Source organism: Meleagris gallopavo, chromosome 1 (assembly GCF_905368555.1).
Source record: "Meleagris gallopavo chromosome 1, MGAL_WU_HG_1.1, whole genome shotgun sequence".
NCBI classification, from domain to species: domain Eukaryota; kingdom Metazoa; phylum Chordata; class Aves; order Galliformes; family Phasianidae; genus Meleagris; species Meleagris gallopavo.
The window spans coordinates 67,255,249-67,276,737 of NC_139404.1; the positions used below are offsets into that span (position 1 = coordinate 67,255,249).

At 39.5% G+C, this 21,489-nt stretch overlaps 1 protein-coding gene across 3 annotated transcripts in view; it reads right to left on the reverse strand.

Moving 5' to 3' along the window:
• ITPR2 (inositol 1,4,5-trisphosphate receptor type 2) overlaps nt 1-21,489 on the reverse strand; it is a 263,980-nt gene that overhangs the window by 217,338 nt on the left and 25,153 nt on the right. For all 3 annotated transcript variants that reach the window (XM_085231963.1, XM_085231974.1, XM_085231957.1), the window contains exons 2-7: nt 16,633-16,703; nt 9,739-9,854; nt 8,382-8,468; nt 7,537-7,695; nt 1,763-1,861; nt 1,205-1,288 (exon numbers count right to left, since the gene is read on the reverse strand). In XM_085231963.1, coding sequence (XP_085088089.1) covers nt 1,205-1,288; nt 1,763-1,861; nt 7,537-7,695; nt 8,382-8,468; nt 9,739-9,854; nt 16,633-16,703 — 616 coding nt within the window. The remainder of the gene's footprint in view (nt 1-1,204; nt 1,289-1,762; nt 1,862-7,536; nt 7,696-8,381; nt 8,469-9,738; nt 9,855-16,632; nt 16,704-21,489) is intronic.

Consider the following 21,489-nt stretch of genomic DNA (forward strand, 5'->3'; position numbering starts at 1 on the left):
ACATTATTAAGTGGAAGGCAAAGTTGCTAGACTCAGTATCCGTTTTAGCTCCAGTAATGTCATCACAGTTGATGCAAAGAAAATATTTATGAGTTGCCAGGTGCTGGAGCAGGTACAAAGTTCAGAATACGCAATCTTTGTAATGCATCTGGAAGTTGTGTATAAAATGCAATAATTCACTCCTGCATGACATCCATCTCCTTTTGTGAAAATAAAATTTCATTCAGAGCACTGCAATGAATAGTTAATCCAAAGGTGACTTTCTACCTGAGTCATTCCCCAACTCCAGTCTTTCCTTAGGCTTTCCTGCTACAACTCAGACTCTCACTTCTGAACCTTCCACTCTCTTGGTCCCATACATCCAGGTTCTCTCAAATCCACCCGACTCCACAGTCTTAACTTCTCAATAAATACAACAGGAACTGCTTGCTTTGCCTTGCTCCTCCTTTCCAATACAGGAAATGTATTTACAAGTACCCCTCAATCTCATTTGCTACCTATAAAACTACTGTTATTCTGCTGTTCTCTGATATAATAGTCTTATCCCTTCTTCTCTGCAACCAAAACCAATATCCCTTCTATATTTCTTCCAGCAGCATCATTTTTGCATCCTTCTGTCTCTCACCAAAGCTTGATACCTACCTCAATACCTAAAAAAAAAAAATAAATAGTCACTTCATAATGATTAGTACGGTATAAGTAAGAACAAATGAAATGTGCTTATTTATGAAAATATTTATATTTATAAATATATTTATATTTATGAAAATACAAGTGACCTGGAGGTACACAAAGCTGAGTAAACCATCAGTTGTCTTACAACAGCTACTGTCATCTTCCATGCTTCACTCCCTTCTCTAGCTTATTAGACCTCCTTTGGTACCTTAGCCTAAACTGAAACATCATAGCAATTTTGTATAAAGCTCTCCATTCTAGGCTTCATCTTTTCTTCAGGATCCTCTGTTTTCTGTGGTGGAGGAAAGAGGCTGGAAACTAGTGCAATCCAGACAATTCAACCTAGTAAGATAACACCAAAAAAATTACACTAGCTGGTGTAGGACAGCAGGGAGGGACCTCCGATGACTCCATAAAGTCCTATTTTTTTTCTTTTTTCCATCATTTAATATTTCTCTACAGCCAAATAAGGCACGATTATTCAAATTTAAAATATATATGTGTATATATATACACATATCATACTTACTCCTTTCAGTACATCATCTCGGTAACTACTAAATTTCATGAACAAAGTTATCTTCCAGCTTGTGTTACAGTTGACAGCATTTACCTTGGGGGGAAAAAAAAAAAACATAATGGGAGTCTTAAAGGTTGTTCTTCTTTTTTTTTTTTCCCCATGAAACATTCTATTCATCTATAAAAACACACCACACTTATGTTAGCAGATTAGTTCCAGGTATGTGAGTAACATGTGTCCTGATGTTATTTAGAGTTCAGGATGATGGTGATGTTGGATAAGACTCAGTGGGTATTCTGTCTGCTTACAGTGAAAGACTTAAATAGTTTATGAAAGAGGACTTACTCTTACATCAATGAGGGTTTCAGAAACTCATGCAAGGTTCATGAAGCTTTCAGTGCCAGGAAGAATTGTGCCAAGAATAAACACATTTCATCTTGGTTTTCTGAGGCCAAGCTGGAACCAGTGTTTAATACTAGTATCTAGCTTGCGGCGCTCTGGCTACCAGTAAAGAACACAATATAATACATCTCAGACTGACAATTACCTCTCCTCTGTTGAGCTCACCTCTTTGCAGCCAGGGTTATCTAGAAGTTCAATGTTGCTAGCATGCAGTGGCTGTCCTGCATTGACTGGCATCAGTACAACTTTATCTCCAACAACAACCTGGAAGTCGGAGAGAAAATGTAATTTAGACCTATGTAATTACCCAATAAAATGAAGTAATGTTATATTTTTCAAAAATGACTCGAATGCATGCTCTAGGAATAGCACCTGGTGAATTTACTTGCACACAAGTCACACACCAACAGAATATTTTTTTGGCCAGTTCTGTTCTCATGTGCCTCTGCAATTGCTCGGGTTCAAGACATGACACTAATGAGTCCTCACATTCTCAGTAAGCACATCACTCAGTTCAGCAGAAACTCAAGTCCATGAAATAAGAGATACGAACCTATGAATTTCAGAAGCAGATCAGAAAATCTACAATTTACATTAGGTACTCTCTATCCCATATTTACTGCCAGTCATAAGGCAGAGAAAGCTTAGAAAATAATCTGTAATCAGACAGCAGAATTGTTTTCCCTCTATTGCTGTAAGACAGCCTATTCCATCAATGTCTTTCATTTCAGAGAAGCCTTAAAAATTTGTATGTGACAAGACTTTTTAGCCCAGTGACTCCTCACTCTGTATGCCATCTTCTGGCAAACAGGCTCACGAGTTCTCTGGTTCAGGCTGTATGACTGAAACCTGGGAAGGAACATAAACAACTGGAAACTCAGAGAGGTGAACTCACTCCATCCCCTTTCCTGTTACTCCCTAAATGATATTTGGTGCTCAGCACAGGCACTGGGTACATCAGCTAAGCGATCTTCTCTCTACAAGACAAATTCCTAGCTGACTCCTTGCAAGCAAAGTCCCATGCCCTTGGAATTCTTTAATTATATAGACAGGGAGCAACAATATATGAAATTGGGTCTGACCTAAGAAGTGCTTGAAACGTGCATATGGAGAATTCAGTTCATACCTGAGAAGGGCAAAAAATCAATACACAGAGATCAATTGGCACTGGTGTTCTGGTTTGTTCATGTTGTTCCCAGCAATTTTAAGCACGCACACACAAAGACAAGAAGTGGCTAAGGGTGATTTTGATATATGAAAAGCTGTAAAAGCCATGCTTTTTAGGAATACAAACAAAAATATGCTCTGCATTGATCAGCACATTTCCTACAAGAAGCCTGATTCAGCCCTGTATAACTTCAGTGCATGAATTTGGCCCATTTATTGCAGGGGTGAAAAAGAAGGTTGCTTGTTTTTTTATCTACACAGCTAAAATAAAGAGTAGCAAAAGACAGCGTCATCATGCTCAGACTACAGGTAACAATCCTGTTTGACCCAAGTAATGAGAAAAAGTCCACTGACAGAACCAAATAATGGCGACAAGGTGCCTTTACAGTACCTTACTTATGCAACACTTATTTCTGCATGCCATGCTTCACACAGTCATTACTTACAGACCATTTTAAGAAGTTAAGACCAGACAATTCATTAATCAAAAAACCATCAGGCTTGCAACCTGCAAAGTGGAATCAGGACTTCAAAATTACTGAAAGTACACCTGGACTATAAGAACAGTGAGAGAACACATCATTGAGCATCCCATTCAAAAAAAAATTTAAAAAGGCATCAGCAGGAAGGTATCTTAGAATGCATTCTGTGATTTTCATGTAGGCAACCAGGGGAAAAAAGAAGTACACAGCTACTCTGCTCTAGACACACACTTGAGAAGGTGTGTAATGGTGGGCAGTAATGGTGGGGTCATGGTTTCCGTGTCAGTCTTCTAACTCTGCTTCAAGTCGATATCAGTAATTGCCCTTGGTGCTGGCCAGCTACATCAGCTGCCACAGAAGCAATGAGGTAGCCTATGTTGTTCTATCCCCATTTTCTCCTTGCTTCCAGCCCCCACAAAAGGCTGAGATAATTTAACGGTGTTTGCTCCCTACACATTCTCCACCAGTGAAACAGAACACAAAAGCAAAGAGAGAATCCTGTTTTCGTACATACAGTGGCTTTTGGCAAGCTGCAATTCTGCTCTTTTGAATTCCTCCTATTCCCTGCCCATGCCCACTCTCCCACCCAGTTCATTTCTGGCTCCAAATAATGCTCCTGCACGCCCAAAGCAATGGAGGCAGTACATGTTCATGTGCACACATGCCCATAGGCCCATAATTCTGTCTGCAGAATTGTTCAATACAGAGATTACAGAAGAGAAAGCAATGCATTCCCAAGTTTTTCCTCTGCAAACAGCAGTCTTCTTTTCCCTAGATACGTATGAGCACAGCCAGCCACAGTGTGCTGCAAATCAGTTGTCAGCAAATAGTTTGACAGATCACAGAAACTCTTTCCTCACACATCCAAATGAAATCCTTAAATCTGCATATGACACATAGCTTTTGAGGATCTAACTCCCAGTTCCTTTGACAAAACTCTTATTCTTTCTGGCCTAGATAATAAGCTTCCAGAGAATGATGAAATTCGTACTGAAGCCAATGAGAATTCAGCTTTTGAATGTAAAATAAACCTACAAGGTCATTGAGTCTTGGATGCAGCAGAATTCTAAATTTATGCAACCCTGTTTGTCTGTGACTAGGGAAGAACCACAATCAAAATCCACCGCACAGTCTTGTAGGTGGGGGATCAGTGTTGACATCTCCTAGAGCAATTATTTGATTGCATATAAACTCAGTAAGTCCACCTAACAGCTACAACTACACTGCAACCAAGAATTAAGAGAAAATACTGTAGAAGAGGTATGATGTATCAGAAAGATTGCCTGTCACAGTAAGCTATATTAGCTGTGAAGAACTCCAAAGATACAGCAACAGAGATTTCAATTTGGACTAATTGTCCAAATAGGTTACCAGGCACACTGAAGGCTCTGCTGCTCCACTTTCATCAAATTTGTGTTATAAGCACATATGCCTGCCAATCATATTCTTATACTTCTAAGACAAAGAGGATGTGGCTCTGGGCAGACTGGTCTAGTGCTTGGTGACCCTGCCCGTGGCAGGGGGGTTGAAACTAGATGATCGTTAATTAACCTTTCCAACCCAGGACATTCTATGATTCTATGAGTCTATGATTTTGTAGAACTTTTGGGGTTTGGAACAAGGTGATCTTTAACACTGCTTCCACTCTAAGCCATTCTAACTTTCCCATAGCTGGGTGGCCATTCACCAGGTTCAAAACCACCATCCTCAGCATCCAGCATTATCAAGTTTTTAAGCAACTAAAAATGGCAGACAACTAAAAATGCAATCCATGCAGAGCTAATCCTGCTATCAGTGCTAATCTTGCTTTTCAATATAACTGGAGCCAGCCCTGGCCTTAATCATTCAAATCTGTTAGGGAAGGAGAGCTGAGATGCAAAAAATATTGCCGAGTTATGCCAATTACTGTAAAATTTTGGCAATATTTTTTCATTACTTACATAATGAATCAATTGCTTCGGAAGCTACACTAAACTATCTTCAGAAATATTATTTTTAAAATACTTCACAAAGCTAAATAACCACAATGACTTATCAGAGAACTTACACACTTCCTGTATCATAACTTCCCCCCTAAAAATGACCTTCTTTTCTTTTAGGGTGTATTTGGACCTCCTTTGCCTGCGTTATCTCACTCAGTAGCAGTCACTCAAGCAGTAAGTCAACATTTGCTTATACCATTTTAGAAACAGATTCTGTACAGACCTTCTGAAGTATGTTTTCTTAGGGAATTTCCTTTTTATAGCACAGAAGCTGAAAATGGAGAAAAAAACACACACACAAAACAAAAAAAAGCAAAAGAGGTTTCTAAATAGAATAAGGACCTGATACATCAACCTAACTTCATGCACTAAGAGGTCAAAAGGAGGAAACGATAAAACAAATAATCTACATATTTTAAAAGATAACCTAGTGGAGGGATAAAGTGGCCCCAGCTTATGTGGATCAGCTGCTCTGTGAGTAACTGAGAGCGAAGGAGTTGCTGGAAGGGTGGAGCCTCTCTCGCCTTGTGGCAAGCAAATAAAGGATTTCCCACATCACTTGCTATTCCTGCCCCTCTTAATAGCAGCTCCTTGGTTTCTGTGTCTGATGAAAAGGTAGAAACAGACCATTTTTAAGAAAGCTACCAAAGGACTTCTGTTTAGCGCTGGAATTTTGCAAAGAAAATTATCAACATCTATTCATGCCTAGAAGGAGGAAAAGCCTGGGTCTTGGGACTTCCCTCTGTAAAATATAATGGAGAGCTCACCACTCAGAAAGAGAACAATTCCTAATGACAGAAAACAAGCAGCAGGCAGGTCCAAAAAAGTCCATTAATGTGTTAGAAAACCTGATAATTTCCCACACTACGTTTTTAGTACAGACTCTGACAAATACCCACAGAAAACAGCAGGAAGGAGATCTGTAGAGATCCACCTATTAAATATGCTGCCACAGTGATCACTGTAGTGATATACTCAGTTTTCGGAAAAGCAAAATTGCTTCAAATCTTCACATTTCTCACATGTCCACAACTGTGTCAAATCACATCAAAAACTCTACAACAATCAGGATGACTTTAAAGGCTTAAGAGCATTCTGTTGTAAGTGTAATGGCTCACAACTGCTTTGCAGATCATGCTATGGGTACTCTGGGTCTTCACTTTGGAAAGCATTTCACATATTTCCCAGACATGAGAAATTAAGATTAAAAAATTAATGCTGAACTAATGTTATTCTAAGAAATTAAGTCAGTAAGTCAATAATAAGTCACTTTTTTCTTCTTTAGAAGGAAAGGAATATTAGCTTAAAGTTTGATCCACAAAACTTTTGCCAAGCTGAAAAACCATGAAGATGTGCCCCACAGGATTACTCATGCTTGCTCCTTTTCTCTTGAATATATAACAGAGAAAGACTATGACTTCATTGGCTTCTGATCATGAGTTGGGAATGCAATACTTCCCCACCCCACAACAGGAACTGTTACCAAAAGGACCTACAAGCAACCACCCTCATCCAGGATAGCATCCAGGATAACTACCTGGATAACTACAAAATTAATGAGAGAAAATACACAAGAAGCACTCCTGTCTGTGAAAAAAGTCTGTAAAAGCTCTTTCACAAGGGAGAGCTGGCAAACATTTCCAGCCAGGTCCATAAAATAGAACAAGTCTATTATGTGGCCTTCTCAGAGGTGGATCTGAATTTTCCACAGTGGGCACTTAGGCCACAGCTGACTGAATGAAGAACGGAGTTCTGGCCTCCTGGTACGGATCTCAGGTCTACAGCAAAAAGCTCTCCTATGTATTCTTCCCCTTACCAATATGCAGCATCCCACTAATATTTACCCAGAAAATAGCCATCAGACCATCAAACCCAATACCAGTCACAGAAGCCACTCTTGTGTTGAGAGGGATATACATTTAAAAGCACATGCATATTTTCAAGAGACATCCTCTGCTGACTTTTTCACAGAATTTTGTCCAGAATTTGAGTTCAAATAGACTCTAAGAGCTCTTAGAAAAACAAAACAAAACAAAACAAAACAAAAAAAAAAACAAACCACTTTCCTTCTAACATAAACCAGCATAAAATAGATTGTCTACGTAAAATGTCTCAGTGCAGCTAAGCAGAGGCTTGGATGAATGCGGCAACATTTCAAATTCCTGACCAGATAATTTGATGCTAACAGGTGAAAGCACCGTTTTAATTTTTTATTTTTCTGAACACTTTATGCCCGTAGCAAAGAAATCATGTATCTTTTGGGAATATTCTGCCTTCTCCCTCTTATACATTCAGTATTTCCACGTACATTGTCACCTTCGCTCCTTAGTTTCCAGAATGGCTGTATATAAAACCAGGATCCCTCATTCCCTGCAGCATCCAAAGACACTCGCATAGCATTCTTCTCTAGCAGAGCTGGTAATCTCTTATTGACTGTGAGGTACTTATTACTTTTTATGTGCAGTAGCTGTAAACAAATAACAAGTATAAAAATTAGTATAGATTTTGCATTTTCTTGCTCAAAGAGCAGGCACAGGAGTTCATACTGCAATGATTTTTCATAACATATAAAAGCAAAGACAAAATAAAACTACAAGAGAGTTACCAAAGTAAGTATACTGTGGGTTTGGAAAACAAAGCTATATATCAAATTGAGATAATTACATCCATCATCATCGTTTTTACAGCACGTACCACACAGACAGGGCAAGGGTCAATAATAGTGTTATCTTCAGGAACTTCATCCATTCCAGGGAAGTTGTACTGCACTTAGGAACATAACTTCTGTGTCATGAATATGTCATAAAATACAAATGACTTCAGTGATTTAAACAGAACTGCAAAGCACATCTAAAGTATGATTTTGAAATGAATTATGAACATATATATATTGACATTTGGATTCCTGAGTGCAGCAACAAAAAATTACCCATAAAATGTACATAATGGTACATTATTTAAACACAGATGTAAAGTATTTCTGGTAGTCTTTAAATGAGATAGAAAAGCACAATATTGTAAACTTTACCAAGTTCTGTTTATCTGACCATTGACAACCCATATTACAGTGCTTAGTTTCATTCTCACCATAACCTTGAAATGAAACAACTCTTTCAGCTCTGAGAGAAGGTGGATGTATTTTAATAGGTTTACCTGTATGACATTGCTGTATTTTACAATTTCGCCCAGAAGCTTTCTGTTCTCACTTTCATTCTGCTTTTGTTCCAGTTCTGCTGCATGCTGCAAAAGAATGATTATTTCTTTAAATTTTTGAATTTAGTATCTGGATTCAGCTTCCAGAACAGATATTGCAAAAAAGAATTGGTGCCACATTAAAATTGCTTCCATTTCTCATTGAAAAAATTAGCATCTGTCTCTTCCTGCAGTATGGTTTTCTGAACAATGATCAACTGAAATAATTCAGATTTTTATCATCTAGAATAGAAACTCATTCACAATTCATGGATCACACCTGAAATTAATGCTAACACAGCCTAGCACACTATTTTAAAATTTTTCAAACAAGGAAGATAACTCTGTGTGCTTTATGTCATCCCAGAGGAGAAAAAAGAAGGGCTACCTTCTTCTGGTCACCATTCTTTTTGCTCATCTCTTAATTACATACAAGTATACTGACTTTACGTATAATAAAACAACACTACTTGGTCACATACTGCAAGACTAAGGGTCATACACAACCGCAGAACAAATAGAAGCTTCTTGCTCTAATTGCTACATAGCAAGCTCTAGCCACACATCTTGTGCCCTCACTGCTGTTTTTAACAGGAAGCACTGACAGCCTTTCTACTGGACATTAAACTGTAGCCACCGTGTTTGACAACACGGTGTTTCACTTAGTCTTATGTGCCCAATTAAAACATCAGGCCCGGTCTTTTTCAGGGACATTCAATCTGTCCAAATTGCAACTCTGAGGAATTTCCAGATTAAAGCATGCAAAGCACCTTTTTGTCCATCTCTCTGCACAGCTCCTGGAAAGGAGTTCTGAAATAATCACACATTTTAAATCAAGGTTCACTCTTGATTCTATTAACTTTGTATTTGTACTTTATACGCAAGAACTGCTTTCAGAAGTTTGATAGCAGAAAGGCATAACCCCCAGCTCAACTCAACCACAGCCTAAAGCAAGATGAAAAATAGGGTGAGGGCAGTAAATGCCATTCAGAAAATAGAAGAGCTAAGAAATTAACATATAAGATTGAGTCAAATTGCACAAAGAGGTTGTGGATGCTGCCTCTCTGGAAGTGCTCAAGGCTAAGCTGGATAGAGCTTTGAGCAAACTCGTCTAGAGGGAGGTATCCCTGACTATAGCAGGAGGGCTGGAACTAAATGATCTTAAAACCATACTATAATTCTATGATTCCAAGGTTGCTATGGTGGCATAATACCTATCATGATGGTTCACAAGGGATTTGTTATTATTCTTTTTCATTCCATTGTTACACTACAGCCTGCAGATTGAGATAAGACTGCAAATACAGATGCCTCTTACTTGAAGTTTCTTCAGCAGTGCTGCTTCTGTATGGTTTCCTTGTTTGGCTTGTTTGGCTTTCCAGTACTGCTTCTGGGCTGAATATCGGTTCATAGGACACACCTTGAAAAGGCAGTCTGTAGAAGAATGAAAGAAATACTCACAAGTTACACTGAAAGACATTTCCTTCATTTGTAAGTGCGCTTTGTATAATTTTCTTTTACAAAAATGGCCTGGATATGACAATGTTCAAGCACAGGCTGAGAACAGTTTGATGGTAATGTTACCATAAATAGGGTGGCAGAATATCTGATTCAACGACTCCCATTCTGAGAAACCTCTCTTTAACTTCTGTGTGGCTAGGATCCTGCCATGTGCTGGACATCCTCCTGCTTTGTTAGTACCCTCTGCTGCAGCACAACTTTACAGATTTATTGTCTGAAGGCATGTGGCTTTTGAAACCTTGAAAAAGCTGTCTCGTTTCCTGTATGTCATACATCTTGCTACTCTGCTCCTTCGGGCATAGCTAACACAATGGATTACACTGACATCCAGCCACAAGCTATCACACAGGCTAACACAGCATACAGTTCTGCACGCGTCTTCTCTAAGATTGATTTTTAAAAAACTAGCAGCAAAAATAGTATTACAGAAAGTAAACTCCACCTTCATCTCCCCAGCAGGCAGCTGACCGCATTAATTAGCAATCAGGATCTCATGATGAGATTAACAAGAACATACAGGTTTGGACATGCATTACAATGTGAAACTCTTCACTGACACAAATTGTGATTTACAGAGGTCAAAGATGCTACATTATCAGCCCTCCACATTTAACTGCCACAGACTGTCAAGCACTCTCTGAGGACTAACCCACCAGATAGGGCCAGGTCTCAGGGGAAACGCTGGATGACCATGTAAGTAACTCTGCTGAATTTACTAACCTCACAGCTAATTTTTAAATACAGTCACAAAAACATCAGCAGAGAAAGCTAAGGAAAGCTAACCAGAAGTCACAGCCTGGGTTTTTAATCAGTAAGACAGGAAAGCAGAAGACAGCTTCTGTTTGACAATGCTGTTTACTCACCATCTCATTCCAAGACATCCGCAGTTGCTAACAGACTAGGGTGAGTTCCAGCCTTTCCACCCACAACAGCAGGTGAGAAGTCTCACGCATAACATGACGAGAGAAGTTTCCTAAATCTTTTCCATACTTATGAATGGAAATTCAAGTGTCAAACTTACAATTTCTCTAAGGAAGATGCTAGATACAAAGGCAAATCATATTCTCATTTTCAAAACTGTCAATTCAATAGAATTTCTCTTTCATGCAGAAAGGAACAAAGTAAGACTTAGCTGAACATATCCATCCCATCACTCTTTGTGAGGAGTTACTGAAACAGTAACAACACCTCTTGAAACAGAAGAGGAGAAGGAAATCTTTTGAAAAGACTGGCGAAGTCTTTCCTAAGTACAAAGAATGAACTCCCATTACTTAACAAAATAAAACAGGCAGCGTTCTCAGGTATAATCAGGTTCAGTTAAGCATAGCTGTCTAACACTGTGCCAAAAAGATTAGTAAGACCATGCACCTGCATCCCCCAAAGCTGTTTGTTACAGCACTGGCTCTCAAGCCACAAACTAAGTGCAGTGTTTTCAGTTCTCCAAACTTGCCATTTGGTCTGTCACATATTGGCCAAAACATCATGTATTGCATGTTGTAACACTACAACTTCAAATTCATTGCCTCTTTCCTTCATAGCAATAGTGGGTCTTCCTCCAATATTCGTAGGAGGGAAACCTGTCCACAGAAAGGCCATCAGCAGCCAAACTTTTCTTGACACTTACCACAGCCCTGACTGATCTGCTCCCTAATCATAGCCCTGAGCTGCTTGCTTTTCCTAGGAGAAAGTTTCCAAGGCAAATCCTGCCACTTTGCAGAGATGTCTGCTTTCATTTCAGTGGGGAACTTTTACAATGAGAGCTATACTATATAGCCCAGAGTATGTTATAACTCTCTGAATAACTTTTGCAATACTGTGATCGGATACAAAAAAAAAAAATTACAAAAAAATCCATATTGTTAAATCATACTGTATTTTGAAGGAGATTTTAGTTTGAATATGGGAATTTCAGCTCACAGGACAAAAAGTTACCTATTATTTTCTGTTAATCTATAATTAATGTGTCTTCTCAGAACACGTGAAACACGTACTTGTCTCAAGTAACAATACTTGCTTTTTATAGGGCCAGTTTTCACTGCTGGTACTCCCCACACATCCTGCAACTTTAGTAAACAAACAGCAGCTTCCCATTGCAGCTTCCCATCTTCAAGGAGAGTCTCACAGCTCAGCGCTACCCCACTACACTGCACAGAAATGCAAGATGTACGTGAACATACCATCATTATTGCAGCTATATGCCTCCCAAAGGCAGGTGTATTTTTCCCAATGATACTTCTTAAAGAAATGAAAACACAAAACAGGTGCTACATAGCCTTAGCCACACAGCTCAATCTGCAGCCACGCTGCTCAACATAGCTGTCCCGAGATCCAGCCTAGTGCTTAAAAGTTGAACTTTCAATAACTTTGTTTCTATCTGTATTATAGGCATTACCTTCTCCTCAATTCAGAAACCAAAGAAACTGATACTCTTTGTTCCAAGACAAGTTTTTGCCTTTTTTGCCTTCCTCTTTTTAAGATTCCAGATACATTAAAACCAGTTCATCTGGTTATATTTTTTCCTCATTTTTTATAGTTACTTTTACGAGAGTGATAGTAAAATGCTGTATTCAAGATTTGTGGTCCTAAACAACAGGCAAAAAAAAAAGTGCAACAATTCCTGCCCTCAAGAAGCTATAGTTCATATGAACAGGAAAAAAGAAAAACTGAGACATAAAAGATTACAAAGCAACTTTCCAGTGCACACAGTAGATCCAAAGCTCTGCCCTCCTGGAGGTCAGTCCAGTAACCCATTCAAAAAACAGACAGACCTCTGACATCTCCATGTGCCCACGTGTCTGAGCCTGCACAAATGCACAGAATCTCTTTCAGTATTACTGTTTTGAATAAGGCAAAAGTGGGTAGAACAAACACATAACACATAAAGCACACCCTCTGACCAAAAAGCAACTACACTCAGGAAGTCCGCAAAGGAAAATAACTCTTATCGTGTCTCTTAAATATTTATTGATATTGTGCAAAGATGTCTTAGAACAATATTCGTCATTGTTTTCTTCTTCCTCCCTCCTTTATTATTTTTTTTTCCTTTTAATTTAAGTGCCAGAAATCCTGCTTTTATCCATCACAGAAGACCTCAGTGATTTGGAGAACTAGAGAAATTAACTTATGTCTTTAGCTCATTAATTTCACTTAGGACATTTCAGCATTACATTCTTAGGACAAGAAGCACCTGGCTTCATCAGTCCCTTAAATTTAAACACAAAACAGTAGATGTTTCTTTTTTTCAGCACACATCAGGAAACACGTGTGAGACTAATTCTACCCTCTTCTATAGTGATGCAAATCTGGATGTGCATACTGATGAACAAGGAGCAACTCCAGGCTCACTGCAGCATGACTGAAGGGGAAATCTGAAATACAGCTTCTTTATATGGACATAAAGTGAAAAGGAACCACAGCTTTCCTTAGTTTAACAATATTCTGTTTTGTAGGATGTTCTAAAATAACTAGAATAGCTACCACCCACTCAAAAAAAAAAAAAAAAAAAAAAAAAAAAGGAAAGTAAACACATAACAAAAACGAAACTGCTATTTTGAGACATCTCTTTATTCCTCTGGTTTTCAGTTCAAGCCAACAGCTCAGTACCTACATTTGATCTCTGAGTGAACTCTGTAAGAAGGGTACAAGTAGTTAGAAAACTTTTTTTTTTTTTTAAAGAGGATGGCAGGGAAAGGAGGCCGAATTGTTAAAATATTACCCAAAAAGTGCAAACATAGACCTCTAATGTTCATTTTCAAAGTCAGACCCTGGAATCTAAATATCTTGTTGGAAACATGCCTTTCTCAGACTCCTCTGACATGCAGGTCATGTTCTAACCTCACATCAACGCCAGTTTCAGCTTTGAGTGATAAAAACACTGTAAACCATGCAGACAGCAGTTTCTGTTACTAAAGAGGCCCTACTCTTCCTGCTGTTAGGCACTATTTTTAGTTGTGTATGTCTAATCATTCAACTAATCACTCATGCCTAAATCATCTTTTCATGCCAAGAACCTACTTAAAGTATTTCTTGTTTGTTTTACAAATTTTGAGATTCTAATTGAATCCATTTCCTGGGAGATTTTTAGAGAGAAAAACATGTATTTCTCTTACATGTCTTGGTTATACGGATGACTTTTAGCAGCTCTTTTGCCTCAGTGCTTTTGAGCAGAACTAATAAATTTAACAAACTGTGGCAGAGCTACGCTTTTGGTTTCCCTCATAACACAAACAGCTAAGTGCCACAGTGTTCAAAGTTCTCAGAAAAATGTTGGCCTGGCCATGCTTCATAGGTAATCATTAAGATACAGCTCCGACATAGAATCAGAGAATCAGAGTCGTTTGAGTTGGAAAGGACCTTTAAAGGTCATCTAGTCCAAGTCCTCAGCAATGAACAGGGACATGCTCAAACAGGTTACTCAGTCCCTGATCCAGCCTGACCTTGAAAGACTCCAGGGACTGGGCTTCCACCAGCTCTCTGGGAAACCTGTTCCAGTGCCTCACCATTCTTGCTCTAAAAAACTTCTTATAGCCAAACTAAATTTCCTCTCTTTTAGTTTGAAACCTTTTCCCATTGTCCTATCACAACAGACCCTGCCAATGAGTCTGGCCCCTTCTTTCTTATATTCCCCCCCTTCAGACACTGAAAAGCTGCTCTCAGGTCTCCTCAGGGCCTTCTGTTCTCCAAGCTGAATAGCCCCAGGTCTCTAAGCCTGTCCTCATAGGAAACATGTTCCATCCCCTGCATCATTTTTGTAGCCTTCTTCTGGACACATTCCAACAGGTCCATGTCCCTCCTCTACTGAGGACTCCACATCTGGACACAATACTCCATGTGAGGTTTCACCAGCGCACAGTGGAGGGGCAGGATCACCAGAGCCAAAACTGTTTACAACTAACAAAAAACATTCTCCTGCAAGAAGCTGGGATGTGACTCAGGAGAACAGTCTTTGCATTCCCATAATATCAGAAAACAGCTGTAGGTTTTCTGTGTCTCATCCCATTCTGACATCTGACCTACACACATACACGTGTACTACTACCACCACTAGAGCTGTGCCATTAGTGCTGTGAACTCAAAAACCCCGCACACTGCATCAAAGTGCCCAGACTTTCTTGACATTGAAATCAAGTTTTTTGGAAAAACTGAACACAGAATGCTATCATCTTTTTCCTTCTTTGTCTTTTCAAACAAGGAAACAGAACTAAAGAACTCTACTGATACTATAAAATCAAGCACTCTGTTAGACAATGAAAAATTTAAGGTTGTCCTTTCAGCCTCTGTTCATATCTTCGATTCTAAGTGTTTCAACACATTCTGCAATTGCACTGTCACATGCAAATCTTTTCCAGTGACTCCTGTCTCATCTAGAAACCTGTATATTTCTGCTTTGGAATAAACCAAGGTGGTGAAGCAGAAGAACTACTATCCACAGAATCCCTATCTGAAATTTGTGCAGGATTCAAGCTGTGAATTAAATACAATAAGATGAAATCACAGCTAGGTAGCTTGAAAGTCACACTGGAGAACTAGATGCCATCCCCATTTCTGCTGTAAAGTTATTCCATGATAGTGTACGAGTGATTTAAATGTACTTAGAAACCATTAGAAATACATGTTCTCATTTTTTCAATTTCCAGTTTCCAAGATCTGCAGATGTGCTGAATCTCACAGCTGGAACCAGAATTGGTGGTGACATTTCCCGAATGTATGATGGAAAATAAACCTTAAAAACTCAGGAAAAGAAGAGCTTCAGTATCTCAATACTTTAAATGCAACATTTTTGCAACAATAGCAAATACACCTACAGTATAATAAACATTAGAAATGAAGTAAGGTTAAACATCTCTGTGCAACTTCTTGAAATAGAGACAATCAGCAATGGTCTGGGACATTATGTTTATTTCATTTGCTGTAAACCAGGCAAGTCAAAACTGTTCTTGTGACAGGTGTGAATCAAAGTCTATTTAAGCCAACAGAGGTCTGGATCAGGCTAGTAAGGCTCCATTCCGGTGCAGCTAGATCTTATCACTTAAATGAAGAGCCGACAAGACCCTGAAAGGTTGTATTTCCTTCCCTAAACATAAACACAACTTCTAATACCACAGGAGTATTTTCGGCATTCAAGAAGTAGAAACTGCATGTTGTCAGTGCTTTGTTATTTTTTCCATCAAGTAAAAAAGTGGAATAAATTATCTGCATCTACAAGCTCATGTCTAAAAAATCTGAGAAAAATGAGGCCCAGTTAAAAGCAAGAAAAAATAAAAAGCTGACAAAATATTTGGGGGTAATCCTTAAAAAGCAGGGTTATCTTCTAAAAAAATAAATACATCAGCAGCTCCACTAGTTGTGAACCTCATGAGGTTATTTCCCATCTACAGTAAGAGCAGAGCTGGAGCGAGAAGCTGCTCCCAAAGTGAAGGATTTGCACTCAGTGGACAGACTGAATAATCAGTTCCTCGACCACAAGCAGGTTAGTCCCTTTTCCTGTGTTTTCCATCTGCCCCTGATGACTTTACTGACTTGGCATTTCTTTCACAAAACTGGCCTTTCACATTCTGGCTTGAAACTTCAGCAGCATGTTCATCAAGACTTTTGAGAAGTTACCTCTCTGGTAAGGTACATCTTTGCCCAAAAAGTCAGAATGTGCATTAATTTAAAAAAAAACAAAAAACAATTATCCTCATTTACTGACCTCTGAACTTCTTGGGAGGGTTGGCAAGGTCACCTGCATCCGGCTGAACCACACATCTGTCATCCACTAACCTGAAAATACAAAAGTTATTACTCACTAAAATGTGTTTGAGAGAAGCATACATAAATTCCAACATTAAAGTCTTACCTTCACTACAGAAGTTTATACATTTTTCCAATTTAAGCCAAAAAACAGAAGTCATGTTTGTATCAGATACAAGAAAGGATGTTTAAAGTACAACAGGTTTGCTTGGCCCTAACCCTGTTTGCAGGTTCTTGCATCTGCTCTGAGGCCTTTCAAGGACAGGCAGAGCAAGCAGCCATCACTTGGGTACACAACTATGTTAATCTGCTTATACCATCAGGACATACAGGGGATTCGCCAATGGCTTGCTGTTTTCATAACACTGTTTTAGCTGGAATTTGAATACAGAACCTGACAGAACACCTCAGATTTTAGTCTTCAATCATTCTTCTTCACAATTTCCAGGTTTTTTCCTCTACAAGAGGCATGTAAAATCAAGAGTCAGCTCTGATCAAAACTCACAGGAGCACATTTTCCTTTTCTAGAATGAATAAGTGTTTATGTAATCCACAGCTGAAAATATAAATAACAGACTAAACATATTTATCGCAATATTTCAAAAGTTAAATAAACAACACAATTAAAAAAGATTATAAACCCCACTTAGAAGACAAAAAAAATGCTTATCTTATCACAGAATTTCCTAAGCATAAATTTAGCTTCCCTTCAGGAAGCATCTTGTAAATAAACTGCTTGTTTCAAACAACTACTCATAGTTAAGGGCACAGAATGGCCCTGCCACTCAGCATCACAAATCATAGCAGCATCTTCTGTGGGAAACTGACAGAAAATGCACAGATTGGGTTCATCTCAGTTATGAAACAGAGGCATTCAACTTTCACTCAAGCTGAAGGGTTTATACCACAAGACCAATTCCCTAGCATAACCAAGGATTTTGCGCCTCTAATAGGACAGTAAAAATTTTGGAAGTGTCAACAGTCAGCTCAGTTCTTGTGACATACTTGGTGGCAAATCTGAGGTATCTGTGAGGATAGAGAAGTGAAGGAGGCAGCTACAGGATCAATGGCCTCATGGAGGAGTGCTTTTTGCACAGGTTTATATCATGGGGCTTAGCAAAATCAAAGCAAGGTCTGGATTGCAGGATTTAGGAAGAGTCGGTCCTGCAAGATGCCTTTTGTCTATGATCTAGTGTGCCAAAGCATTCCGTAAGCAGCACATAAAATCTGCAATCACAGGAAAAACAGGGCTGGACAAGACTACTTCCACTCCTCTTGCCCTGAGTTAGGCCTGAACAGTACTACCTTCATGACTCCTGATAGACATCTGCATAATTTGCTTTTCAAGTCTGCCAGTGGCACAGTGACTAAGACTGAAGCCAGAAGGCAGGAGAGCAGCCAGGCCTCGGCCTCTCCTTCCACTGCCCCACTCCTCACTCACTCCTACAGTCACTTCCTCACATGGCAGCCACAGTCCTACTAGGCATTATCATAGCAGCGCTTGCTGGGAACTGCTATTGAAGCCTCTTGCAGGAGGTAACTTCAATATCTAGCTGCACTTCAAATTTCACCAACTTTGGCAACTTCTTGAAAAAAGGAGATTCAAAAAGAATAAATGTTAAAATGCCTTGCCAAGGGATTTTAATGTCAAGTATTCAATGCTCTACAAAATCCCTCCAAGGCTGTCTGACTGAACCCATGAGGCTTAACCCTTAAACACAGGCAGGATGGAGGACGGTATGTGGGAAGTGGCGTGACTCACAAGGCACATCCTGTGCTTCTTGGTTGTATCTTGTGTAACCCTGGCGACAACTCTAACTGGATAAAATGCAAAATGCTCCTAGGCACTCCACTGCTGTAACAAAAGGCATGTACAAAACATCATGTCCATGTTGAGAAAAACAAACAGAATCCTGCCCTCCCCCTGAGATGGTGAGCTGCACCATTCAAACACATGCTGAACTTCCTAGGCTGAGAACATAGATATTAAATACTTATTATTCATCACTTTCATTTAAGCATTGTCTAAAGGCACAGAGGATCATAAATGAGTTCTGTGGTCATCGGGGACCAAAGACATCAGACAAGGCAGACAAAGGAGAACGGAATGGCTACTGCTCCCATCCTATGCGCAGGAAATGACAGCTCAGAGAGATTAATTGATGTGGGGCAGAACAGCTGCACAACAGAACTGAAACATCTCCTGAGCCATTGTTCAGCTTCTGGTACCTTTGTTTCTTACAAAGTATCTTGCAATACAGGACAAAAAACTAAAGTACTGCTTTATCTGTACAGCAGACTTTCTGCAACTTAATCACCAATATTTTCATACAATGAATGTACTCCAGGAGTTTGTATTTTGAAGAGTTTGAGAGTACTGAGAGGCACTAGTTATGGTGCCACAGTGATAGTTGAGTTTTCTGCAGCTCACAAAGTGGGGGCTTCAGCCGCTGCTACAGACTGGGGCAAAAGAGGCCCCTCAAAGACAGAGCACTTAGGAGGGCAGATTTTGATATACTCAAATCCCACTTCTTAAAGATGGGCAGAGAGCAGCTGAAGCCTGCTGGATGGATGCACTAACCAACCAGTAGTTAATGACCCACATAACAAGCAAACAATCCAAGGGGTGAAATCAAGCAACAGGCTTGACCACAAAAGGTCCTGGGCATTTGCAGCTTCCATCAGACCACAGCACAACACCTTCCATCATTGCTCGCTATTCTGCATAGGAGGCTGAATAGCGTAAAGAAAGACTTTAGTGATAAAGGAAGAATGTACTATATTATACAAGCAAATGTGCTCACTACTTAAATACTGATCTAAACTATTAAGCAAATACTCAAGTCATTGTGCTATCAAAAAGCTTTGGTAGACTTTAAGGGGTTTATTTGTTTAATTCTTGATACGGACTACTGTTGTCACTTAGTACCTGTCAGATATGGCATGACTACATTTCAGTTTTTCACACTGGCTGCATATAAACAACAAACAAGTTCCTTACACATGTACAACATAATCTTTATTTGTTCAAGTTCTTCTTTGAACACAACAAATATCTGCTTTATGCACAATGCCACCAAGGAATCGCTGCAGAGCAGTGGTAATTAAGTTGTACAGCAGCTCAGTGGTGCTGCAGATAAATCATCGGTGAAGTCACAGTGACAACTGTGGCAACAGACCTTTACGCACAGGCCTTTGTATTCAGTAATTGCAGAATTAGGGTCTAAAAGTCACAACGTTCATGGGACAGCCTGTCTTAGCTGCCCAACCACTCTCCCACTGAAGCTAGCAAAACTTTTTCTGCTTAATTCAGAGGAAGTAAGGGCAGTTCCTCATTGTGCCACTCACAGGCACTGAAGTCATTGAGACCTCGCATTAGCATGTACAAAGTCACACTGAAAAAGAACTAAAGCTATCTAAATTATGTCCAGGAGGTAAGGCCTGCTTCTCAGTGGAGAAGCAGCTTTCAGGCTGCTAGTATAAGCAGTATAAGCCCTGCTAGTATAAGCCAAGGTAAGCGCACTGTACAGTGCAAAGCAAAGCTCCAATCTGCATGCAGTTCTACAGACATCCTCCTCTCCCTTCATCTGGTGGGGTTAAATCTGCCCCATCTCTCCACACGTAAACCCAAACATGGTTAGATGCATTCAATTTAACAATATCTAGCAGCAATGAACTCCACCTATAAGATGGAGTTTGTATTTACAAGCAGTTTTAAACATACTGTCTCTCCTATTTGATAGTGTTTCAGCAATAAGAGGACAAGATCCTAATGCTGTTTATTATTTGCATTCAGAACTTGCCTAAAACCAGCTTCAAACTTCCCATATAGCTTCTATGATTACTCCACTCCTTGGGCACTGTTGGGAAACAGGAAGACAACAACTTGGGGTAATTCCCACTGCTTGAAACAGCAGCAACCTTTCTAGGGACTTTCACTGAAAGAAAAAAGCAGAACATACGTGGACAACCAGTGGGTTTCAGTGTGTATTCAGGGAAAGAAGAGGAAGAATTCACTGATGGGAGGACTACGGGGAAGAGGTATAACTGATAAGGCAGGTATGTTGGCAGAAAATATTGACAGATGTGTTTATAGCATGGGTGTTCAACCTGTTGAATTGCCTGAGCTGCAGAGTGAAGAGGAATTGTCTAGAGTTACTCCAAAACGAATGCTTCCTACTTATTTCCATGGAAACTACACTAGATACAAAAAGCACAAGAACACTAGTTGATAGAGCAAATTCTCAGCTACAAAACACTCTTTTTCAACACAGTCACTGCCATTACCTATGCACTGTCATAAAAATCTCCATCAGCGCAGATGACCCATGCCACTGTTACCAGTGCCTCACTGTGCTCACAGCCACTGCTGGTCTCCATTAATGTTCAGTGAGCATCAATGAATGTCAATGGGCGCCATTTTTTCCACAAGGAGGAACTGAATTACACCCCTTTGCTTCATGCACACTTCTTGTCAGATGCCATTTCGTCAGACTGCCCCTCTGCTACCGTATGTTACACAGCAACAAAATGCAATGGAATACTGGTGGGAAGGCTCAACCTCTACCGTCATACTACCAGTGTCCACCTCTGATGTTGTGGGTCAACACCATGAAACAAGAGGTATTAATTTTGGAGACGCCCTTGTAAAATATAAAATACCATTAATATATAAGTAACAAAACATTTTATTTTCTAATATTCTTCTTAAAACGTTAAAAAAAAAAAAGAGGAACAAAACCATACAACTAGTGGGATATGTGTTTTTCTGAAACCAAGTCATCGGGCTGGTTCAACGACAGTGGTTGCAGTACTC